Source organism: Copadichromis virginalis, linkage group LG1 (genome assembly GCF_057382275.1).
Source record: "Copadichromis virginalis isolate Kocher_CV1m ecotype Utaka linkage group LG1, C_Virginalis_male_GT1.1, whole genome shotgun sequence".
NCBI lineage: Eukaryota > Metazoa > Chordata > Actinopteri > Cichliformes > Cichlidae > Copadichromis > Copadichromis virginalis.
In genome coordinates, this window is record NC_140618.1 from 9996395 (window position 1) to 10022102 (window position 25708).

Here is a 25708-nt window from a genome sequence, read left to right on the forward strand (position 1 = left end):
GGAAAACAGAGTATACTTACATCCCCAGCAGCGAGCAGGGCACCATTCGCCTCAGCCATGTTCATGTAGTTGTTATTATTCTGGAACTGGAAATGAAAACAAAGAGAAAAAAAAAAAACACAATCAGCCGAGTGGTGTCCAGATAACATCCAGTGTAAATCAACTCACTTCCCTCTCATAACCAACACCTGTCACTCAAACAGATTGTCATACATGGCTCTGAATATTTGCACACTGGGTTAACCCCTGTCTCTACATGCATAAGCACGTTCTGCCATTCTGCCATTATTGTGACATGATGAGAGGCATTTGAGAGGCCCTGTCCAATTCAAACCAGGGTAATGAGAATCTGGTCCAGCTATTCAGCTCTTATGGGATAGCAATTAAGGATATGTTTGCATCACAAAGCCAAGTATCAAGATGCAGTGGCAGGTTATTAACTTAAAATAACCTATGGGAGAGGAGTGATACTGGGGGGAAATAAGGAGGTAGAGGGTGTTTTTATTATGGCTGCTGTACGTTTTAGGTCAACGGGAACATTTGACTAAGTCCATGTTCATGAAGAAACTAATTTCCCCCTGATCCGTTACAAAAATATGTTTCTACTTCAGCATTTACATATTAATAGATACAGTCTTTAGTGGTGAGTTGGAGCCATACTGTAAAGACACATTAGTGATTAAGGGAGTTGATAAGCTATCAAAACCCTGTACTTTGGAAAGAAATAACATGTTTTTACAACATCCCCCCCGCCCCTACCAACCCACACATGGCCTGTTGGCAAAATGGCAGCCACTTCCTTTCTTCATAGACACAACCATGCTGACAGGTAGGAACAATGGGACATAGAATGAAGAATTATGGGCTAGCAGCTGGGCCCACGAGCACAATGCACCTCTCTGTGAGTGAGGAGAGCAAACCCCAGCCTACACAGCTCAGAGGAGAAAGAAACGCAGCACGTTTGCGTCTTCATGAGAACATTTTACCTGTTTTTAACAAAGCTCTGAAGTCATCTCTTTTGTATGTTTATTACAAAGTCACTCTCTTAAAACATCATGAGTGAAAAAACTAATAGACGGGGGGGAGGGGGGGAGAGGGAACAGAAAGAGAGCGAGGCAGAGAGAAAAATGCTTCTTATCAGAGCAGAAGCCAAACAATAGTGGAAACAAATTAAGATCAGAGCAAACTGAGAAGTGCATTAATATATTTTCGAGCCCTTTGTGGTTTTCTTTCTATACTCTTTTTCTTCTGAGTGGTTAGTATGCGAATGTAATTACCGAAAGAACTGCTGCTAATCAACTGCGAATGGTATCCATTAATTAGGCTATGCCCTGGAGAGAGAGTTGAGAGTCAGCAGCAATGTTAACAGTGTTGCGCACCAATGAGAACAGGGAGCCACAAGCTCCACTAGCAGTTGCTGAAGCAGGTGGTATGAGCCACCTAGGCTTCCAGTGTCATCTTACCTGGAGCTGTCCTACTAAACTATATCCGACTCAATTGAGTTTACATATTTGAACAAACGTATAAAGACACACACACACACACACACGAGCCTCTGCTGGAAAAGTAACTGTCAATTGCTGGCACTGCTTCGCTTCCCAGCTGTGTGGAACTTTGAGTCATGACATGGCTAGGTTACGTCAGCTACTCAGCTTGTAATTAACCTTATGCTGGGCTTATCTTGGAAGTGTTACTCCGTTCCCCGTCTTCTTTCAGATAATGAATTGAAGTCTCAAAGATATCCTTCTCTATTCAAGCACTAGAACATTGTTCTGATTGTGGGGGAGATACGGCTTCATGCAGGGCTGCTTCCGCCTCTTCTTGCCCTGTGCCTGAACGAAAGATTTTTTTTATTTATTTATTTTAAATCGGGGGGGGGGGGGACCAGTTGCTCTCAAATGCAAATAGTTGCCTGAGAATTTAGAGGGAAAAATGTACAGTGAAAAAGAAGGAACTTTTGATTTTTACTTTGTTGCCTTGAAATAAAGAAAAAAATTTTGCCCTAGATTCCATGGAAACTTCCTGCTCTTATTAATAGCCATTTTCAACTCAATTACTTGAAATGTTACACCATTTTGTAATGCAGAAAACACAAGAAAAGTGAAAAAAGTGTGAGTGTTTGTGTCTGTCTGTGTGTTTGTCTGTGTTTGTCCAATAAAACAAATATCACACAAAGGCATCCCTGAATTGTAAACTGTAAAACAAAGATATTGATCCAAATCACTTCAGCTTCATTACAGAAAACATGATCAAGTCAAGTCCATGTGCCAATTAGCAGTGTTAAACTCCCTGGGCTCTGTCTCTCTGACTCATGTTTTTACTGTGTTTCCAGGCCCCTTTAAGAGCAGTTCAGAATCTCCTCAGAGAACTGTGCCTAACATCCCAAGAAATGTCCCCAGTTACCAGTATCAATCTTCACCATTAAAAGCTGTACCATGTCGGGCCGGAGGCCTCGGCGGACAAGCAGAGCAGGGAGCGGAGATTGTTATTTTTATTCCCAATTCATTTCTGGGGTAGGGGCCATTTTGGGCCCATGTTTGCGGCATTGCCGATTGAGTCAAATGCCAGATTAAATTAAGTGTGATTGGAGGGACCGCGCAGTTGACGGTAAGGGACCGTGCTAAAATGGGTCAGCGTAGACAATGAAGGCCCTGTAATTAAAATGATGTGATGAGCTAGAGGAGAGCTGTGGCTGCCATGTGAAGAGTCAAACAACTGTGTGCCTGCCCATATGCAGACCTAAATGAAAAGTTTGGGAAATCTGAAGGATGGGATCACTTGATTTTTGGAAGATAAAGGCTCCTAAAATACAACAAAATGACTGTAAATGTCTAGCACTGCAGTCACAGCCCAGACAGGTTTGCTATTTGCAAGAAACCAGGCTCCTCAGTCTTCCCAGTTCCAAAAAAGTCAGTTATGTACTTGGGCTTTGCTTCTTTCAGCGGTGGGGAATCATGAGGAAGCCATAGAAAATGGTGCTTTAAAATAGCTTTGGGGTAGAAGGCTTTTACTAACAGAGTGAATTCACAGATAAAGGTGCTCTGTAATATGAACTGTGCTAAGAGTCAGACATGGCTACATGGCAGCATAAAATGCTGGGTTCCCAGTGTTTTTATTTCGCCTTCTGCACCACCAGCACATTTCTTCAATAACTGTTTAACAGGAGAGAATTAAGAGCTTACATGGACCCTGATCCTGAAGTGAAAAGACTCCAATGTCTGAATAATCACAGGCATTTAGAAAAGCCAAGCAACCTTGCAGCAAATAGGATACGTGTGAATTTCTAGATTTTTCTACAAATGCAAAGTATTGCTTTTCTTATTAGTCTTCTGACTAGATTTCAGAGATTTTTTTTATTTTTATTTTTTTTTTTAAATCGCAGTGAATGTTTCAGTTATTCATTATCAGAGACAGTAGTACTAATCACAATTTAAACATGTTTTTTTTCCTGACTAAAGCCAGTGTAATTTTGCTTGATTTTTTTCCAGCTATCTTTTAAATCCCACTGCAAGAACATTTGTATGAAAGAATGTCCAGTGGGAAATAAGGTGTTTTACAGCTATTACAGCAAACAAAATTATTTCAACCTCAGGGTGAACACAATATTGCACCAACATGACCCCCTCTCACTCCCAATATGATGGAGTAACCACACAGATCCTATCAGTAAACATGAACTGGACAACGAAGAATCCACAGAATACAAGCCTGAAGAGCCTTTGATAGCACAGCTGCCTTCTCTTCATGCATACAAATGAAATGTGCATATGTTTTAGTGCAAACATCAAATATTGCTTTATCAATGGCAATTAAATGATAAAGCATGACTGGGAAAATCCAAGGTGACAGTTTTCACCAGAAAAGGGAGAAACATAAAAGAGTGTTTTCTTTTATTTTCAAATCAGATTCAAAAGACTGCTACTTGGTTTTACTGTACAATCATAAAGTTATAATATCATAGCTGTCTGTCAGCAGGTAACCAAATTGGACACATTCTTGCTCCATACTGAAAACCGCCAAACTAATTCAATCAAGAGCCTGGGCTTTTCCAGAAGCAAATCAACTGCTGACAAACGATTTTACAGTTCAGCTTGAGCTCAGTAATCACAGCCTAGCATGTGTTCTCTGGAACATGACACTTGCGCTAATATGTTCTCCAGTGGTCTCCATAAAAGACAGTGAAAACACCACAGTTAAAACGCAATCTTCGATCCCAAGTAGCCCACTGTAATTTTCGATCTATTATTTTATGCAATTTCCTTTAAGGCCCTGCCCATAACCAGGTTTAGCTAACTCTCACACTGAGTGCAGGAGGCTGGAGATTCAAAAGAGCAGCACTGTTTCCTTCCCTGCAATACTGGTCGGACTGTGTTGTAGCCTCTGGGAAAGTTATCTTCCAGAGGTACTGCTCACCAAATACATGCTCATTTACAACCCAATTCAGCATAAACACTCTGCAGCTGCGTCTCTGGTGATCACAAGGCCTATTCATGCACAGCAGGCCACTGTGCATGCAGAGGCAAGCTGACATATATAGATATATTTCCTCCTATGTGTGCAGCAGTCAATTTGTAAAGCAACTCCACAACACAGCATGTCCACACAGTCAGCTAGCAAGCTGTGTTCTGATCTGCGGGCCGAATCGATTGGTAATTCAGTTTAAAGCTAAAATCATTACTCCCCCCAGCCCAGCACTGTCTTCCACTATTAAGACTGCTAGTCCTTAACTACATAAGGTAGCATTGAGGGGAAGTTCATTGAAAGCATCTCAGTCTTCCTTTGCCTCTCAGTGGTAGTACCCCTACAACAGTGCAGAGAAGCTGGTGTGAGAAAAAGTGGGATCTGAACTAAGCTGATGACAGTGTTGTTCAGGCTGTGTGGTGATTACCCTCCCTTCACACCACACAGACCACTATAGTCTCAGCTAGAGGTATCACAGCTTGCTTTAGTTTAGTAAACACTGACCTGGAGGAACAGTTTTCAACCCCTGCACAGATATCAAACCTCTCACAAAAAGACTGTTTCCTGGCCACAGAATGGTAGGGATTCTGCTCCGACGGGGAGACACGTTTATTTAACATTCGATCAGAGAAGGTTAAACAAGGATCTTTAACTTTTGGACCGTGTAATCATTAAAGTCTCTAAAATAAGAAACTTTAGGGCATCACAGATGGGGTTGTTATAAGCAAACCCAAAAGCAGAGCCTCTGTTCTTTACATTACTCCAAACGGCAAAGGAACACTATAATTCCGTCACAGCGCATAAAAACAAGTTTGCATGTCCAACCAAAATGACAAGCTTAACTATCAAAATAAAGGAAAAAGTTACAAGTGATTTCACAGCTCAGCAAATATATATTATATTTTTTCAAGCTTCCCAGTCATTATGGCTGTGTTAAAAGACAGTAAAAGGAGAACTATAGTTTGTGTATTCAGCATGTTCCTTTGGGCAAAATTTATATTCAGCGCAGACACGGTGTATGAGAGCGATAACACGGAGACACAAAAAGACCAGAGTGAAACAGCATTTGTAAAGTCAGGCAGAAAAGTTGTCAATGACTAAAAGCAAACATCTGGCATATACTGCATCTGTTTATTTTTATTTTTTTTATTTTTTTTAAGAACACATTTGACCTCAACCACATTTTTATAATGGCTAACAGATCAAGTGACAATGTGAATTACCGATTTCATATTGAAATTTACATTTTTCCAAATAAAATAACTGCTACTAAATACAGATTCCACAAAAAGACTTTACAATGTGTTTGTCGTTCACCTATGCTCTCTCTCCCTCTCTCTCAGACACACGAACAACAAATCAAAGGCAGTGCAGCTGCCATGCATACCTACTATTAGAAGGAACTGGGTGCTCAGTGTCCTGCACTTGGTCATGTAAGGAGACCAAGGATCAAATCTCCAACCCTGCAATTAGTGGACAATCCACTCTACCTTGAATTATGGGCTCACTAAATTAATAGGATTTGGTAACCGCTATGCTAAGAGTACAGTGCTTTATTAGACAGTAGATCTGTCAGGTTGTATTTATGCACAGTTGCTTTGAGATGTCAGGCATCAACACATCTTTAGCAGGTAATGTAAAATAATTATAGAAAATGTCATCTCAGTTTAGTGTGTTAGGATGCTAACATTTGCTAATGAGTACTATACACATAGTTGTCACGGCTAATAGAAATGGGATCAGAAATGGGTCATAAAACAAAGGAAAATCTGGTGCAAAACTGTTGTTACTATTGGGAATCATGAATCTATGGATGTATGTAGGATACAAAATTTAACAGTACTCCGTCCCGCATCCTGTTGAGCTAATCTAGTCTGGACTAAAGGGTAGACTGACTGAAATGGCCTATGTTAGAGCAGCAATGCCTACATGACTAAAATTAGTCCTTGTTACTCTTATTTTATATTATAAACGTAGCCAGTCGCTTTAAAATATAAACTTCTAAGACTTCTGCTTTCTTGTGTAAATGTGGACTTTTAAGTGTAATTTACAGCAAATGTAGCTGGACTAATTTTATAGCATAGTCGCTGCTAATATCACTGCACTAGTTACACAGTAGACCTAAAAGCACACAGAGGTTCTCCATGGCTACTGTTTTCTCTGAGGCCTAAGACTTGCAAATGTTGCCAAAACAAAGATGGTCTCAGGATTTGTCATAATGGACTGAGCTCAGCAGCCTCAATAGTATGCAGGTCAACATCCAACATCCCATTTTTTCCCTGGCTGTTGAGTCTGCTATGTACTCTCAAGAGCAAATCCTAAAAGAAAGCGCGAGCTAAATGGGGTTCCATCTTTGATTTGGCGGGGTGCAAAGCCATTGGCCCACAGCCACAAAGGAGCTTAGGCAATGGAGAGGGCCTCAGAAACATGGTGTAGCTTTCTCACAATTGCTGCTGTTGCATGGACACACCGCTCTTGAGGAAGTAACATGAGAGAGGCTTGTCTTGTTGGTGTTGTCTTGCTTTTACTCCTAAGCCATGTCTCAAGGCTGTTTACTTTCAGCAGCTTTGATGCAACTCCAACTCAAGATGGTATCAGGGTGTGGATTTTAACCTAAGCTTTTATCCTGTTCTGCTTGCCATTCTTCTACTTCAGAGCACAAGGGTGCTATCAGGTTAAAGAAGCTAATAGTATTTTTTTTTATTTTTTTTATTTTTTAAATGGTCAAATGTCAAAAAGTAGAAGAACAGTTTTGTGCCAGTGGAAACAGGTTTGCTTCTGATGGCACTAATGGTTGTACTTTTTTCCTGATTTGTCAAATGGCTTTGTCACTAGGACTTCACATAAAGATCCACTGAAAGCTGCAGGGAGTGGAGCACAGACACTTTTTTCCCTTTCTTTTTTTTTTTTTAAATTCCCTGTGTGCTGTTACTGACTAATACAATCATTATGAATGGCTCTGGGAATGTGCACAGTCAAGAGCTTTTAGTGCTGGACTCAAAACAATCCTCTATTTCTTATCTGCTAATGTTGGATATAAAATGATGTAAAAGCCTAAAGTGGTGAGAGCATTAACATCAAACTATTCAGTCCATTAAAAGCCTAATGTATTCTATAGCGTGTTTTTGAGCAATGTTATCAAGTAATTAGCCCAGTTTAACAGTATTTAAAGCTATCAAATATAAAATCTATTTCTTTCTTTTGAGAAATGTTTACAAAAAGGCATTAACAGCAAATAGTAAACTGGAGGGTTAGTCCCATTTTTCATCATAATTCTCAAGCCCATTAAAATCTTCATGTATGCAACCTGTGTCTTTTCTGTTATTCTTAGCAGAAGACCAGTATGCACAAACCAGCCAGTTGTTCAATCTCTATAAATCTGAAAAGCACAAACTGCTGAGCAGTGACTCGTATATCAGTCTATTATATACTACAGGGCTGACTGTATTAAACAAATGGCTAGGCCTGCAGCTGGAAAAGAGAGGCAATATAGAGAGAGCAGAGGTTATTGTCTAATTTAAATCTTGGCTGCTTTCCCAGAACTGTACCACATTCCAATTTGTGGCTGTGTTGCTTGGCGCTACTGACAGAGGTCCGGCTGCAAATACTCTCGGGCTCCTCTCCAGAAATGCGTCTCCAAACTGACAATCAACAAGTTGGCAGAGATTAACGGAATGATGGGAGCAAATTAGGTAAAATAATGAAAATGCACTGATATAGATGCCGTGCTCCGTTATTTTCTTCCACCTGTGGTTGCAATAATGTATCTATAATCATTAAGACTTGATGTGCAACAACACAGGCTCATAAAGAAAGCCAGTACATTGCTTCTGTAATGTCTTTGAGTTCCATAATGAAATAGCAGCTGGAAAAGACATCTGTGAACACATAGTAGTTACAGAATGGTTGAGTGAGCTCTTAGAAGCAATTAGCTGTTTCAAGCATTTTCTCCTTGGCATACTATTGTCCGTTCATCTGCTAGATTGACAGCACACCAGGACATCATTAGCAAACCTGACAGCTGTTGAGTCGCAGACATTGTTTTTCTTGTGACAGCCACCATCAGGCTAAGTGCTTCACTAGTGTTTTTAACAGTATTTAAACTCAAAATGTCACTTTAACATTTCCTACTTCAAAAGCAGCGTGAGATTAAGATACCAGCTTTGAATAATTACAAACACTAAGCCTCAACTTTGATTCCGTATCATTGCACTGACATTTAAAAAGATTCGGAACAAAGACACATTACACATCTTTTAGTCATAATGCAAAAGTTATTCCTCTCCTCGGTGTAAAAAGACAGGTTGGAGATCAAAGGCGTATGAAAAACCTAGAGGTCTGCTTTGTGTGGAAGTGGCATTTTTTTATTTTTAATTTTTAAATGGAGAAGATAAGTTAGGAAAGTGTTTACACATTTTTTTTAAACAAAAACTAATGCAAAAGCATTTGTTTAATAAGACTTGTCAGTCTGTGGCCAATCAAAAGCAACCATATCTGGACTTAATTTCCCTAACGATGGTATCACACAAGAGAAAATAATCATATACATTATACCTGTAAAAATCCTCCCTGTACAGGTATGCTTATTTTCTGCTTTGACAACAACTCCCTTTGAGCTATTTTTATCTAATTTCAGTGCAGGCGGCTAAGGGGGGGGGGAAAAAAAGGGGGGGGGGGGGTCACTGACATTTTCTGTATTTGAGCCTTGCCCTCTATTTTAGGACCATGCTGAGTTCTTCCACTAAAATAAATGACAGCACGACAATCTACTCTGAACTCGCACCTTTCCGCGCACATGTTCTCCCATCACTCTTCATTTATCTTCATTAGGTTTGTTTGACCCATCACCAATCCTCTGCCAGTGTAAATATAAACACTACAGTCCATAGAGATCATCTCTATATGTGATATCTTGCAGAGGTGAAGAGCAGCTAAATGTAAATGGAGTAGTCGTGTAACAAACCTAGAAAGATAAATTCCACCGATCCAATTAATCAATATATAAACAAAGCCTGTGATGAGAAAAATCAGTGATTTCAACAGGGGGCGCCATGCTGTAAACTACCGACTACAGGTTTAAGCAGGAGTGCGGAACAGAAATCCCACTGTCAACTTGTCATCGGCTAATTTACCTGGAGCCAGAGGGGGAGATTCACTGGACACATAGGGAGAGTTAATCTCTTCATTCATCTTTCGCTAAAGAGATCGACCCAATTAGCTTGCCACATTGACTGACAGCCCTTGTGTCTGCTTTTCTCCCTTGACTTTTCCCTTGCTTTTTAAAAAAAAGAAAAGAAAAAATCAGGAGTTATGCAGTTTATGCTGGCCCCAGCTGAAGGCTGTGAAAATTATTCGAGAGTACTGTACAACAGTGAAATAATCATGATGGCTTTATTCAAATATGTCGAGTCTGAAATATTCACCACTACAATTTGCTGTGACTGATTAGCCAATGGAAGGGCTGCTTGGGGATAGCTCTCCAGAGCTCTGTAATTGAGCGGATTTGACTTGGGAGAGTTTTTCTTCTCCTGATAACTACACATTCCCTTTTGAAATGTACTTTTCCTTTTTTAGCCTTTCCTGGGAGCCAGTGAACATCAGAGTTATAACGCTTGCAGAAACAGCATGTATGTAGGACAGTTTATATTCTGATCGTCATCTGTTTAAAATGTGACTCCACATTGTGTGGATTTAATCATTTCCCACTGTATCACTGGTTGAAGGGCAGAGAGTGCAGAAACATCAGATCTGTAACCTCAAAGATCAGGGACAACAATAGCCTGAAGGTCTGCCACTGTGACCATCCATTTGACATAAATCTCTATGTTCCAATACAGATATTGTAGTGACAATTTCCCAAGTGCACCTTTATATTCTGCAGTTGGTTTATACATGTGAGGACTCGCAAACCAAAATCAGGAATAGCAAACAGTGCGCAGAAAGAAAGAACATCAAATGTGTAACAATGAGCCGTTTCATTTTAATTCTGTATGCTTAATTATAACATTAATATGTCAATCCTGATTTTGTCCGGTTCTGGAGACAAGGCTACATTTACAAATATCCGTGTGCCAAAACGTACTGAAAACAGCTTTCTTCTTTCACATTAAATCTCATTTATTTTCTACAGGGGGAAAAAAAGAAAAAGATGTTGTTATTCTTTTTAAAAAACACACCACTAATGCTCTGGGGCATGGTTTGTCATTGTTATTCAGTGCTCGCTCACCTACACTTAAAACATGATCCTTCTGGATTTTAATTAAGCACCAAGGTACCTCCCAGGGGGTTCTGGCTTGGCAAAGGAAACTACTTTGATTTATGTACTACTTTGTTGTTCCTGCTTGAAGCTTGCATGTTATGAGAGACTGTGGTGATGAATGAAAGAACTGGGCAATTATTCTTATTTGTTAATTAGTTCCTGTTGGGAATGCATTATTGTGGATTCCAACACTAAAAGATGAACACATCGTTGTCCCTTTACCTGTCAACAGCTATGTTAGGACTGACTAAACCGAGTATCATGCTACAAGCTGGGTGCATGTTTGTACATGTTTGATTGAAATTGAATGTTAAATCAACTAAAGCTGTTAGGAATTTGCCTGATTGTCAAGCATGCCAGCAGAATAATGCAGCAATTTACATGCATCCCACTCTACCCACCCCACCCACACAGCAGAAAATGGTACAAATCAGCAAAAATACTTATTTGCAGAACCCGATGCAATGCTATTTCAACAGCAACACTATTCAAACAGAATTTACTGGCTGTTAAACAAGCAATTAACAACAGCTCGAGAACATTTAGTAGAAGTGCCAATTACTGATAAACCTCTCAGACTTGGGGATATAGGAGAATTTGACACCATAGTCTTATGCATTAATGCACAAGGCAAAACAATAAACCCATAAAATATTAACAGCCGCATTCAAATCAAAGTGGGAGCTGACGACAAATCTCTCGGTGTCACTTGAAAGGGAAGTTGGCCAGGCACCTCAGTGACACAAGGATGGTTTAAGAGGAAGACCTTGTGCAAGCTCTGCTCTCCTGGATGCATATCAGAAGCTAATGGACTCTCAAAACTACAGGGGTGCTGTGGGATTGCCACGATTAGCTCGTGGAACTGCTGAAGGTCACCACTGCTGAGCTGAGCAGCCACAAGCCTTCATAAAACCATGCAGCGTATCATTATTTTCAAAGTGTTTCATTATGGACGGTTAACCTTGGCTAACTCCAACCTAACACTTTAATCAGATGCCTGTAATGCTTTGGAAACATTGTAATCATTCAGTTTCTCTTCTTGTTTATCAGCGGGGGAGAAAAATAATATTGGAACTCCTTAAAAAAATGTTTTCCAAGGTTGTGCAGGTATTTGAAAAGTTACACTATTGAGTCAGAACCACCACAGATTAGAAACTCGATCAGTTTCCTTGGAAGGAATGTCATTTAAATGAATTGTCAGTGGCTGTCCGCAGAAGGAAAGCCCTGGCCAATGTAAAGGCCTCACAGACCTTGATCTTGTTTCTACTTATGCCATCCCACACTACGACCACATGCAAGAGCTCACAAGCCAGCAGAAACATACATGCACATGACAGTAAACAAGGACATACTGTGAATGAGCCTCAATTTCACCTCAGAAATATCAGAAGTTGACTCAAGAATTTCATGGCCTCCATTCATAATCCCGCAATTGAGGTTTCTGGAGAATGGACCTTTATTATGTGGTCGGAGCTTTTACTGAGGCTGTGTCCATTGTTCCTTTTTATTGTGGAACTGAATAAAAACTAGATAGATTCATGAATACTGCATGATTTTCATCAAATAGAAAATCTCTTGGAAGAATTCTCAAAGCAGTGTTATTTCAGTAACATGTTGAGAGCTGTTTATTCAAATGAGGACAGCTGATGGGCAATTATAACCAAAAGAATAATGTCAGACGGAAGACAAGAGGTTTTTTTTCCTATTTTGTTTTTTATTTTTAAATGCTGAATATTTTTAATTTGAGTTCCCCACAGGATTTACTCCTGACAAATAGAGATTAAAATCTTTCTGGATTTATGGGAGCCATAAAAAAAGCTGTTGGTTGAGGGCGAGGAAAAGATTATCATCTTAGATCAATATTGAAAAAGTTCAGTGTGCCGTGTCTCATTCTTCAGGTCGGGTCTGCGCAGAAATAAAGAGAGTGATGGCAAAACAGACAGCTGAAATACAAGTTATTGTTGTTGAATTCCTGTGGCCTTGTTAAAGAAATGGATACAAAGACATTTCTGACAAACCAAGGTATGAAAGAGATATTAAAGGGCAAACATTTAAGAAGAGCTGTTTCACTCCCCTTAGGGACTAAAAAGAAAAAGACAATCCTCGAGCAATCAGCACTGTGTAACAAGAGCTTGATTCACTGCAACTGAATAACGATGACAAAAAAAAAACCCCCCACAGTAGTCATATCAGAGGACTCCTATCAGTCTTAAGTATGTTTATAGAAGATTGAATCAAGGTGCTGCAGGTTGAGATAGCAGATTTTTTTTTTTAACTCTGGGGACTATTAAAACTCTTGTTCAAGGGGTAACGCAGGTCTGTAGGCAGCAGTATTCCTGCTATGGTAGTTATTATATGAAAAGAAAATATCATCTAACTGACTCACACTTTGTTTGAGACATCGTGTAAACAGGGGACAAAACGGTAATCAAGGTTATAAATTTTACCAGAAAGTGTCAAATACATCTAATTTTTTATTTTTAAAGGAGTGCTTTCATCGTTTCCTGCATGATAAACAGGTTTTCTTTCAAGTTAGTCTTCCTTGAACTCTGATGCAGTTCTGCTTGAAAACATGCCATCCATTTCGCCATTCAAACAAAAGTTTTATTTACCTACATTATTTAAGCTCTTTGTCCAACGGGTCTAAGGGATATTTGCACACCTGCTACTATTGTCAGTCCTTTTAGTGCAACCTGGTAACAAGCTGCATTATGGGAATGTGTGATGTAGGAGGGGGGCAGCAGAAAAAAGGGAGGATTAATCACACTGTGTAACAAGTAATACTACACACCTGCAGCTCATAGCCCTGTAATGAGAGAGAAATTCACACTCAACCTGATATATGAACAAAGGTTGGGATCATGAATAATAATACCTATGACGAGGCTGGTTTCGGTTTAACGGTTAAAGCAAACTGAAGCATATAACAAATTCAACCCCCAACCAGCGTTTATGCCTTTCAGTAAAATATCTCAATTTTGAATAGTTTTCAGTATTTATCTAACTCAAAGGTCATTTAGATGCAGAAATTAGGAAAAGCTGAAAGAATAAAGTCTAAATGTGAAAACAGAAGCGATAAATTCAACCTGCACTGCTAAGAAAATATTACCCATAACTGTATGAGACATCCATCAGTGGCCTGTGCACTTGACAAAGAGCCAAAGGCTTAAGTCAAGCAAGTCAAGTTAAAAGGAAAACTGCAGAATGTTTTGATACAGTCTGTGAGCCCATTAAGAGAATTGGACATTAGATCTATGAAACATGGAATGGCTGCCTCTCTGGAAAGCTTTAAAAATGAATGCGTCTTAACAGCGAGGCTAACCACTAAAGGGACACAACACTTATTGAATCAGCCAACCAGAAGTGATTGACTGGTCCTTTTGAAACTGCTTAATTCATGGTTAGAAACTGTTTTCTGGAGCACAGGGGGTTCTTCTTCCTCCTTTTAATAAGTCAACAAGGTTGAAGCTGTCAAAAATGTAGTGAGCCAAAACCAGATTAAAACAGTTGATCATAGTGGAAAAATCTCTCTTAAGGGGCTCTGTCTTGAACAAAAATGGGCACAGCATTGACTCATTCAATAGAACTTCTGAAGGTTAATGATATCTTTGGCCTTACATAACTTAAAGGTGCATTACACTAGAAGAGGTTGGTGTCGTTTAAGAATTGTACACAACAACATGTGTGCAAGGAACCATGCTATTGGTAACATATGCTAACACAAAACCTCTTAGTTAATCCTTCTTTTCAAAAACCATTTACCATTTCATTAATTTCCTGTCATATGATCAACAAGAATCATAGACACCATTCAATAAAAAATATGATCTTGTAGTGCTGTACCTCGGGATTACAGACTACAATCCCATGAGGATTTGGGTGAGTGCTACTTTGCGCTTCAGACAACCTCTGCAATGACACAGACACCTTTGACATAACCTCACAACCATTAATTTTTCCACACTGTCAATCATTTAACTTATTGTTTTAAAACTAAAAAAAAAAAATCGTACATATTGCGTACCTCCTCATGTCACAGCTTAACAAACCTCTTGTACGCCAACTCTGTTTGGTATTTGAGTAAACTCTCAGTCTTATCTTAAGACATCAAACCCTAAAGCTAAATCTCAACCCCCTCGCTGACCTGGACAATGTCATCTTCTCCACTTTTATGGGGAACTCTGTGGTCTAGATGAGTTCCATCTTTTGGTGTATCTCTTGAGTTATGGGTGCTTTTTAAGTGAGCTCAGCTCATGCTAATGCTTTGCCATACAATTTCAACATATGTTTTAATGAAGTCAGCAGTGAAATTATTACTGTCATTTTTTCATTTGAACTTTAATGATGCATTAACTAATTAGATATTTGAGAAAAGTCATAACACGGCTCCACATGTAACTAAGAACTTAAAGATCTAAATGATGTTAATTTACTTTTTTTAAAGCTATCCAAATGAGAACAAGTGTTGATTTATCCAGAAAGTCCTTAAAACACTGAAAAGAAAAACAACAACTCTTCTGTAATAACTTACCATAATCTTTTGTTATGATTCATGATTTGAACGGTGTAGTGATGTTGTTTACATGACAACACTGTGCATCTGTTCTCTTTATACCACTGGAAGAGATGTTTTTGAAACAGCCACATAGCTACACATAGTCAAAAGGGAGAATTTGTCATTTTATTAAGCAGGGCGAGGACAGACAACAGTGGAGTGGATCCTTGAGGTGAAACTATACGCACAAGGAAAGCCTACAGCACTAAGACACTCCATATCCAAGCATGATTTCTTTTTTGCTTTTAATGTGGTTTCCCCTATTTTTCATTGGACATGAGATTACATCAAGACCAAATCAGCACAGCAAGATGGTTCTTGTCTATAGAATGGTGCCTTATGGTTTGCAAATCGACCAGTTGGGAAATAACTTCATGGTGTGAGGTCTGCCTAAATGAACCACACTGAGTAATGCACAAGGAGATGTAATGAAGTGGATTTATGAGCAGTGATGGCAAGATTACAGAAGGTCTTTACGAGTGCTGATCTGGGTAATGGTCTATGTCTGTTGAAGATTTCAGAGCTGGAGGATTTGTCACATCCACCTCATAAACAAAGTGGACAACCTGATGTTATGTTTTCCACTCTGTTGGATCAGATTGTCATACAGTTGCAGAATGCTTGTGGGATCAAAGCAACAACCATTAATGTTGCTCAGAAGAAATGGCATGCAGAAAATGGAGCTGGGCATTTACAAAATACGTGTAGTGCCGTCTGCCACATATAGCAGTCATTCTTACAGACAGGAGCTCCAAGTGCACAGTGCGTCTTCGTGTAGAACAAACTAAAAATAACACTCTCTTGTCTCACTGGGAAAATTAGGTGTTTAATAAATCTGCTGAACTACATCTCCTGACAAGCTACAATTAAAGGACTCAGCAAAACACATCAGCTATTCACTTCTTGGACATTTAAACATTTAACATGCACCTTGGAGTCATATCCATCAAGTGTTGAGTTTGACAAAGCAGACAGCCTCCCTGCCCCTCCCCAAGACACGCACACACGGCATTACCGCACACACACATTTAAAGTTGTGTTTGGATATGTTTAGAATGTGTGTGATGAAATGGCACCAGCTGTGTACACTGGAGAGATGCACAAGGCCCCCTGGTTAAGAGAGTTAACCCCTTCCCTCCCGCTGGAGCTTAAGTGACAGCAGAGACAAAAGAAACCTGACGTACTATGCTTTGGACAAAAGAGGTTATTGCCCAGGGGTTAGCTAATGTGAAGCTACATTAATTCACTTCCTCCAGACCTTAAAATCTGTGTTGTTCCTGGTTTCCTTACATATGCATGTGTCAGTAGAGCTCATATAAACTAAGTAGTTCATGGCCTATGGCCCATTTCCCCCGCTCAGTAAAATCCTTTAAGAAGTGCATCATTTTGGGTCTTGAAGAACTTTCTAATCAGGGAATAACAGCAGAGCTAGTCTGTCATATTATAGCTTATGGATGATAAAATACAAAGCCGACAATAAACAAATTATCCAGAGTCCTTTATCAATATGTGGTCGAAAAACAACAAAATAAAGCATGTGTAGCTAAAGAGGATTTGTCATCAAGATCATTTCTCAGAAAAGACTTATGCTGCACATAAGGCTGTAATCCTTAACAACTGAGTCCAAGTTGATTTGGCACTACCTGTTGTTAATAGTCTGTGGTTTCATGCAACAGCAAACACAGCATGTGCATCTAAAAATCAGTGTACAGTGCAACCGCCAAACTATTAACCCTGCCTTAATCAGTAATCAGTTTGTTACCTTTGCAAGTTAATTGGTTGATGAAACATGTCTACAGTTTGGATTTTTTTTTTCCCAGACACAGTCAGCAAATATGATTTTTGAATATATAAATTGTTAAAATGCTGACAACATTATTAAAAAAAAGCCTAGTCACAAATTTCTAAGATGTTTAATTATAGTTTGCCCTTTCCTTTTAAAATGCTTCATTAAGCACAAACTGTTGTATGTCTCTTAACAGCACTACACAGCAACACAGCAGAGATCCTGCAAGACTTCCCCCCCTTCTGTAGCTTTTGTCATGTACAAAGGCTACAGAATCTCATAGCAATGTGTTTATCTACATCCCTCTGCTATACTGCCATTAAAATACTCCAATGTATGGTCAATTCTCAACTGCAATGAATTATAATGTCTCAGTGGTGCTGGTATTAGTTTTCCAAATAAACCTTCAGTGTTAGCACCAGTGCAGGTGAGGAGTTTGTATTAACATCTGTTGGTGATTTCTTGGCGCCTGGAGGTAATGAAAGCCCACACTAAATGGATACTGTATCTGAAACATTATTAAACCTTTAGGAAAAAAAGACCAGATGGCAATAAATATGGCTATAACAGAGGGTCTCTTTCAAGAAACCATTAAACTCAATCACATTTGACTTTTACAAATACCAAAACTAGTTAAATCCAAACAGCTCTTTGTCTTTGGTTTATGTTGTGCCTGACTGAGGAGCTTGCCTAGAGAAAACAAGCAGCCTTAACCATGTTGCATCACTGAAATCTCTTTGAATAATAAATAAGTGCATATATATGTACGAGCTCATACACAGATTTAAAAAGTTTATCAAACTTCAAAAGGGAACTTTTATAAATTTTACCGACTACAACCTGGTGTTGTTAGAAGAATCCAAAGAGCCAGGAAAACCAATAGTCATTATCAGATAAATTGAAAACAACGCTACCTGAAGTAACAACCAATCAGTAAAAGTAGGAGCCTTGGTGTTTTTGCCCTTGAGCATACCTGTTCCGTGTTCACCCTCGAGTCAAGGTAGTTTAAGAGAAATAGACCCCACTGTGACAGCCTCGTCACTCACCCTGCACACGCTGTAGTCAATGTTTATAACCCACAGAAATAAGCCTTTACAATTTCAGTTTCAATAGAGAAACCGTGTTTAATTTCTCCAAACTGCAACAAGGGAATTTTTCTCACAAAATAGATTTAATATGAGAATTATTCAGCTTTGTGAAGTTGTGGCATGTTTCTCCTCAGCACCTTCATCTCTGTGCCAAAAAAAGGGAAAGAAATGGCAGCTTCATTAGTCATGACTGCAGCACCTAATTAAGTTTGTGCCACTCGTTTGGATTTTTCTGTAAATTTAAAAGAATCTCTGATGTTTGAAAGTGCCTCTGGGCCCTTCTGTCTCTCTTGTCATTAAAATTGAACATTTCCTGCACCAGCATTTTGAGTGGGTATTGCCTGTTTTCAAATCAAAACTGAAAATCTAGTGAAAGTTTGGCTGCTCGCAAAAGGTGCTGTGACAGCTTATAAATAGATTAAAGAAGTAATGCTTCAGCTCTGTGACTTGTAAGCATGCCACATCTTTTAGATGACTAACCGCTCTGCATTGTGCTACCTTTCAGCAAGCCGATTCAAATAAATTGGAGGCTTATTTGAAAGATGCATGCAAAAGAGCTTATTTGTTCACAGTGGAAAGGCATTGTAATTAGCATGAAATGCATGCTTTGTACTCTCTCTCTCTCTCTTCCTCTTTCCAACGTAACTGGTAGAGATACTGGATAAGCACCTTCTCACCACCCTCTCTCTCACTCTATGCCTCCTTTTGCATTGTGGCCAATTACTGTTACAGATGGAAAATTTCACTTGACCCGGGGATTTTATGAGCAGGAATAAAATCGCACTTCAACTTTTACACCAATTCAAAGCAATGTGGTTAAAGTTTCTTGAGGCTGATGAAGACATGATGAAATTGGGCACATATGACAACTTGGCCAAATGACAAAGAGCTGATGAAACACTGAGACAAACCTGGTAACTGTTTTAAGCAGCATCAGATTGCAAATAGAGCTGCATTACGGGGCTGAATAATTTGAGAGGGGGGTAGTGTGTCGTGTCTAAGTGTGCATGTGTGTCTGTGTGTGTTTGGGGGTGGGGGGGGGGGGTATCATTGTTTAAACTTCATAAAAAACTGTTCTTTTTGACTGCCACAATGATGTTCTCTCCTGCTGTTATACAAGAGAGTCAAGTTAGTGACTGATCACAGGCCTAACAGTGCGCGTGTTACATCACTGACAAAACATTACAAATCATCAACTGTGTTTTACCTCATAAGCTCCAGTTGCAAGAGTTATTAAACTTCAGCTTTGTTCTTATTCACAGCTCGGACACGGTGGCGTTTGTATACAAATGCGAGGAAGCGAACAGATCAACATGTAAACAATGCAAATACATCATGCAACCTGGCAGTGGGCAGATAAAACTGTAGTGCACAGTATGACAGTCAAGAGTTTAACTGATGCCATGGGTAAGATAAGTGCACAACACGGCGCAACGCTGACAATGAATAGATTCATACGGAACAGATAGTGAGCTGTCCATTCCTCTTTCTGCTTGTGCATGCTTTTTTCCCCCTGAAATGTTAATGAGGAATATGATACTTGGAGCTCATTCTAAGAACTGCTTGCAAATGCAGTGAACAACATGAACTGAAGGCGGTTTGAAAATGAGGTTAAATACACAGCAGTTAACCAAACGACCAACAACCATTTCTTTATCGTGTTGTCATTTTATTTAACTGCATGACGTGGCCGGTCATGAAGAAGAGCAGGTACCTGACAGCCTACATCTTTTTTTTGTTTAAATCACATTTGAACTGTAATGACAGGATGTTGAGAAACACGGAACCCTAAAGGCAACAGCGCCCATGACTGTGGAGCACATCAGTCTGTGAGAGTTTAGCAGTGCGACGAGGCAGGTTTGAGCTGGACAAAAAGTAACACTGTGCCGCTACACTTGTCCTGTGCTCCCGTTTCCTTTCCTAATGAACAACAACAAAGTTTGCGGCAAGAGAGGAAAGTACTGATTAGGCGGAAAGAGAACTCTGATTCAAGGAAGGAGGAAGTGAGTAAGGGGAATTCTAATTAAATCAACTTAATATCGGTCAGAGTTTCAATAATTAAGCTAAAAACTGTGTACTAGTGGTTCCAGTCCCAACGTGATCGCACAACACAAAACAACACTACGGCGCGAAACGGGAAGGATTTCTCACCTTATTGAAGTTGTAGTAGCCCAAACAGTGGGCAAAATCCAGGTTTGGTGGATCTCCCGGAATAGAATTTCCACCGGCAGTCGGATAAAATCTTACATCCATGGTGTGTGAGGGAGCCGCGCAGCTGTAGTTGTAGCCTGCTCTGCACGGAGCTCAATTTGTTTCTGCCGTTTACAATCCAAGCGCACAGATAGATGGAGAAAGAAAGGCGGCGAAACTGACCCAAGCTTTGTTGGGTTAAACGAGATATTACGGTAAGAGAAAGGGGGACAGGTAAAGTTAGGATATTCCTCTTTTTACACCTTACACCAGTCGCTTCATTTCTGTGGAAATCCACATGAACGCTGGACTGAGCCCAGGAAGCTGTCCCTCAAAGAGCAGCAGACGCTGTGTGCCCATGCATTTACACACAGCTGCTGCTGTATACAAAGAAGCCACGAGACCGGCGAGTGAGCGTGGGTCCACCTCCTTTTTCCTCCTTCAGACGCAGAGAGGGGGAAGGAAAGGGGAAAATGAAAACTCTAGGAAAGTGGTAATAAATACCACGAAGTAAAGTCCGCGCGTCAGGATAGCGCTCAAAAACGTGCCCGCGTCCTCCGCCGTGTTTCGCAGAAGTTTATTTTTCCAACTTGTAAAACTAGTTGGTGAAGCAGTTTGAGGAAGGAGCAACTAGCTGGCCGCTCGAGCCCATCTGCTAAACACAGGTTTTGTACAACAAGCTGAACAACACTCCACAGATGGTGCAATTAGTGAATGTGATGTACTACACTGAGTATCTCCGTTCAGCCTTCGGCTCTGCCTGTCGTAGTGATGAACAAGGCAAAATGTGTGAACAAGCCAGCCACTCCCCAAACACACTAAGCCACTCCCATGAAAACACTGCATTTAAGTCCATGTGACATGTTGGCATATGATAATTGATCATAATTATGAGTCTGTATGTGTATATTTTCTTAGCATACCTTTTTATGCCCTTTTAAACGGTGACTTTCATAATGAATGGCAGGTTACATCCAAATGTAATTTTACATCTTACTCTGTTTTTACTCTGCATTACTCTGCCAAAGCCAACAGGTACGATAGCTCCTGCAGTTTTTCTCCCGTTTGTTTTTCCTTGATTCTGCGAATTTTAACCTTCAGTTTAGTTTTTCACTATGAAGCTTTTCCTCCCACTGCTACTGTATTTCATGTTAATGCATATTTTATACACGTTTCTGTCTGTGGCAGTTTGTCACATATGTTTTCAGAACTGACAAGTGTTTTTGATTTTCAAGTCATATTGGTACTGGTCACAGGGCACCGTAGACAAAAATGATACACCAGGTCGACATTAATCCACAGTTCAATGATTGAAGAAAACTTTACCTTTCCTAAGCTGGAAGCTTGCAAAAAGAGATGAAAAAATATAATCAAAATATACTTTTTTCTGGTTGGTAACTTCTACACAAAATATTATAGCAATAGCAGAAGGTTCTGTGGATTCAAAACATTTAACAAGGTTTTAAATAGGGCTAAACTGTTCAACACCATATATGAACTTCGATAGCTTTACTTTAGACAAGTAAAGCTCTTAAAACTGGTTAGTATTATGGTATAAACAACTTGAAAAAGAAAAAGGCAAAACAACTACAGATTTATCCCAAACAATCAGAAAACTGCTTTTTGCTGTCAGTAGTGAAGTGTCTTTTCAACTGGTTAAATTCCCATGGTAAGATAAGTTGAACTAGTTGGAAGTTTTGGTTTAAAATTGGCTGGAAGCACCATATTTTCACTAATCTTTTATTTACAGCATGTTTTAAGTGCAGTACAGAGTCTCCGCTGGGCAACTATGTTTTAAAAGTGCAGGTTGTGAAATCACAACTTACTAGCATTACAAATGAAGCACAGCTGTAAAGTTACAACAGTGCAAACTGTCCATTGCATTGTCCATGGAATGTGCATGTTTTCAGCTGGTAATGCAGAAAATGTATACATTTTTAAATTTTGTTCGTTTGTTCGTTTGTTTTGTTTTACTTGATTCTAATCTTCTGCTCATTCTCTTTTACATTGCTGAATACACAGCAGAGAGCAGAGAACACACAGCAATACAATTTAATCTGTAAAATGAATTTCACTCTAATCTGCTGACAAACTAAAGAGATTTCCACATCTCCTTTATTATGTTATGTGACAGCAACCTTTTAATGTTTAAATGGCTCCAGTTTGGATGGATCCACACAGAGCTCTAATGTGTAGTCATCATGTTAGAAACAAACAGCAGTACAAAGCGCTGTCTCGGGGTTCAAATAATTAATTTGAAACAATCTCTTATGTTATTTTCAACAGCATTACATTTTATTGTTCGACATATTTATGCTCTTTATAGATTTTTATGGCTATTTTCATCATCTCTGGTAACATTTGTCTGATAACTTGAAGTAGGCTATGCTCATAGGGATCGTTTGTGCATGCAATGCCCCTTTTTATGTGAGTGTATACAGAGCCTGAAACAGAAAGCTTTGCTTAACAGAGAATGTTGATAACCACCATCAGTTTTGTCAAGTCAGCTAACGCAAAGAATTCCTGGCTGTGTTGAACTTCCCACCCAATATACCATCTGGTGTGGGCTAGCCCACCCACAAAGCTTTTTGCTCACTCAATACACACCAAATCAAAACTTACAAAAAGTATTTTTGTTGTTCACCTAGTGTAAATAATAATAATAACAATAATAATACACAAAACAGGAGTACCATTTCTAACTTCTTACTGAGTGGGAAGCCCACAGGCCAGCTCCAAAATCTCCTGCTGTACACCCTTTTAACGTCGTCATAGGTACATATGCACAGGGGTTTAATAAGCCCGCTTGTAAAAACTGATGACTCAACATGTTGTTTATGTTATATTTTTATTTTTCTGTCTCAATTTAAGCATAGGTCTGGTTTACAAGTAGCTTTTGCAATGCTAAGATGTGTTGTGACACTCTCTCTTGCTCTCCCTTGGTTAAGCTAACACTTTTAACATAGCGTAGATCTTTACTGACATGCTTTGGTGGGAGAAAAAGAGCTTCTGTGTCTTTATTTGCATTTCTGATTTGGTGCAGGGCACTATAAGAGATTTACAGATTTTGGAGAGTCTGTCTTTGCAATATAATTTTCAGTGTTCTTCAGCCTGTAGAAACTATACAGCTGCTACATATGGACTAGAACAAAGTAGTTTTCTAAATATTACTTTAACATCGTGTAAGATTTTTTATTATGTTTATTTTTTCCCATGCAGAAAGACACTATTCCCAGACAGAGAACCCAGTATTTGAACAGGGACTCAAACCAGCAACTTGAAGGTTACTAGTTGGCTGCTCTGACCTCTTCAAGTTGCCCATCTATTATTTCTAACACAGGATGCAAAAAATCCACCTGAACGTAAGTTACCAAATTTTCTTGCCAGTGATTTCTTAAAGTCTACACAGTTACAAAAAAGTAAAATTTTCAATAAAAATAAAGATTTACGGTTAGGGTTTTTGATTTGAGGAAGGGTTTTCTTGGTTCTGGCTTCTGTCAAGCTTCACTTAACCATACTGGCATAATGAATGAGTCTACACATGAATAAATGCACAGCCTGAAACTCATTATGTCCATTGTATTCACAAATTAATAAAAAAGACAAAATCATTTGTCTGATTTGAGATTGATAAACTAACCAGTAGCTGAAACTAATTATCACACACAGCTTCTGTCAGTGAGATTAAAGAGGGGACTGCCATTCTTCCAATGTCACCTTCAAACATAAAGACTAATATATAATTAACAACTAATCACTGATAAGAAGAAATACTAAGGAGCAAAAAAATAACTATTATTCTACCAAACATCCTCCTGAATTTGTGTGTACACATACGTGCACCTTTACTCTTTTGTTTTTGTTTTAATCAAATAAAACAACATTTTTATTGAAGTTGATTATTGCAGTGATGATTCAACCAGACACATACTGTATGTATCCCTGGCCACTTTACACTATCTTGTCCACTTCACCGCTTTGTTGCGTTGCTCTACTCGAAACACTTACTCTGTCCTTGCAGTCTGTGCTACCAGCACACACTTCTCAGTTTCTAAGTAAGAAGACAAGACTGTGCAAGTGTTACTTTTAGGATGGTGCAGGAAGCTGTTATTTCCAGCTAGAAAATCAAAGACATTTTTGAGCAGTACCCCATAGCAGTGGGAGGGAGTATGTGTATGTAAGGAATCCATAGTTTACACCTATGAAAAATTCTTTGGAGAAGAAGACCATGCTTTATACATTAGTAAAACAAAAATGTTATAGGAATCTGAATTTACAACTAAAGAGAGGGTTAAAGTGAAACTTTAGGGACTTACTGCTCACTAGAACTCTAGTTGTGCAGTAAGGACATAAAAAGTTATTCAGCTGTCACAGTCATCTCTGTACTGACAAAAGAAGACATCAGAATCAAGCAGAGAATTAATCCTCCATGTGAATACATAAGCCAGATTTTGTCGTTATGTCATATTTGTCTGCAAGTGTCAGGTTAGCTTTATTTCCCATTAAATCTCTGCTTTTTCTTGGATTCTCTAAATGAACACAGTCTACTTAATCACTGTCTCGTTAAAAGTGTAGATTACAATAACACAACTTTTTGTTTTATACATTTTCTTTCGGTGCTTTTTCAGTTATGTTCAGTTGTTCGTTGATGTAAAATAGAATATTACATGAAACATGTTAAACTCTGAAGCTTGCTACGGCACATTATTAATAATTATTCCTGCACGTCACACGCTAGTTAAGAAAATAGTGAACGCACCAATGTCCTATACAGTACATCACTGTAACACAAAAATAGCTTTTTTCCACTTTCTGTCATCTATATTATACTGCATTTCTTTACATATTCCGATAACATTATATAATTATATATAATTTGTCTTTCCTAGATAGGATGCATTTGAGGAGCTGTTATGAAACAGAGAAAAACCCTATGCAAGTGGGATGCGTGTTGGCATGTACTATATGCAAGCTTAATCAATGACATACAGTGCTAAACTCTGCTGTGCTGCATTGGAGGAGATAATCCTCATTTGAACGCTCTCCAATGCTTGCTTAGAGATGGTCAACAATCCATGATAGTCGCCAGGAAATCTACTTTGTAATTATGGACACATTGATGCATATGCACACCATTTTTTCGTCATGTTCTCGTTTGATAGTGGCTCTTGCATGCATAACGAAGCAATGCCTTCACATACAACACACACTGATACGCCCACCAATCAAATCTCATTCACTCATGCACATACAGGCACATAAGAAAAACCCACGCAGTCTCCCACACACCACATATCAGATAAGCAAGCTCCCAATTCAGCCTGGTTGCTGTTGTTATTTATTCCTGTTTTTAATGTTGTTTGGCTGTG

At 39.1% G+C, this 25708-nt stretch overlaps 1 protein-coding gene across 1 annotated transcript in view; it reads right to left on the bottom strand.

The window, feature by feature from the left end:
- The window catches only part of tox3 (TOX high mobility group box family member 3), a 37411-nt gene extending 16315 nt beyond the window's left edge, over positions 1 to 21096 (bottom strand). The window contains exons 1-2 of the mRNA XM_085449186.1: positions 20301 to 21096; positions 21 to 86 (exon numbers count right to left, since the gene is read on the bottom strand). Coding sequence (XP_085305312.1) covers positions 21 to 86; positions 20301 to 20402 — 168 coding nt within the window. The 5' untranslated portion in view covers positions 20403 to 21096. The remainder of the gene's footprint in view (positions 1 to 20; positions 87 to 20300) is intronic.
- Between the last annotated feature and the right edge of the window lie 4612 nt (positions 21097 to 25708).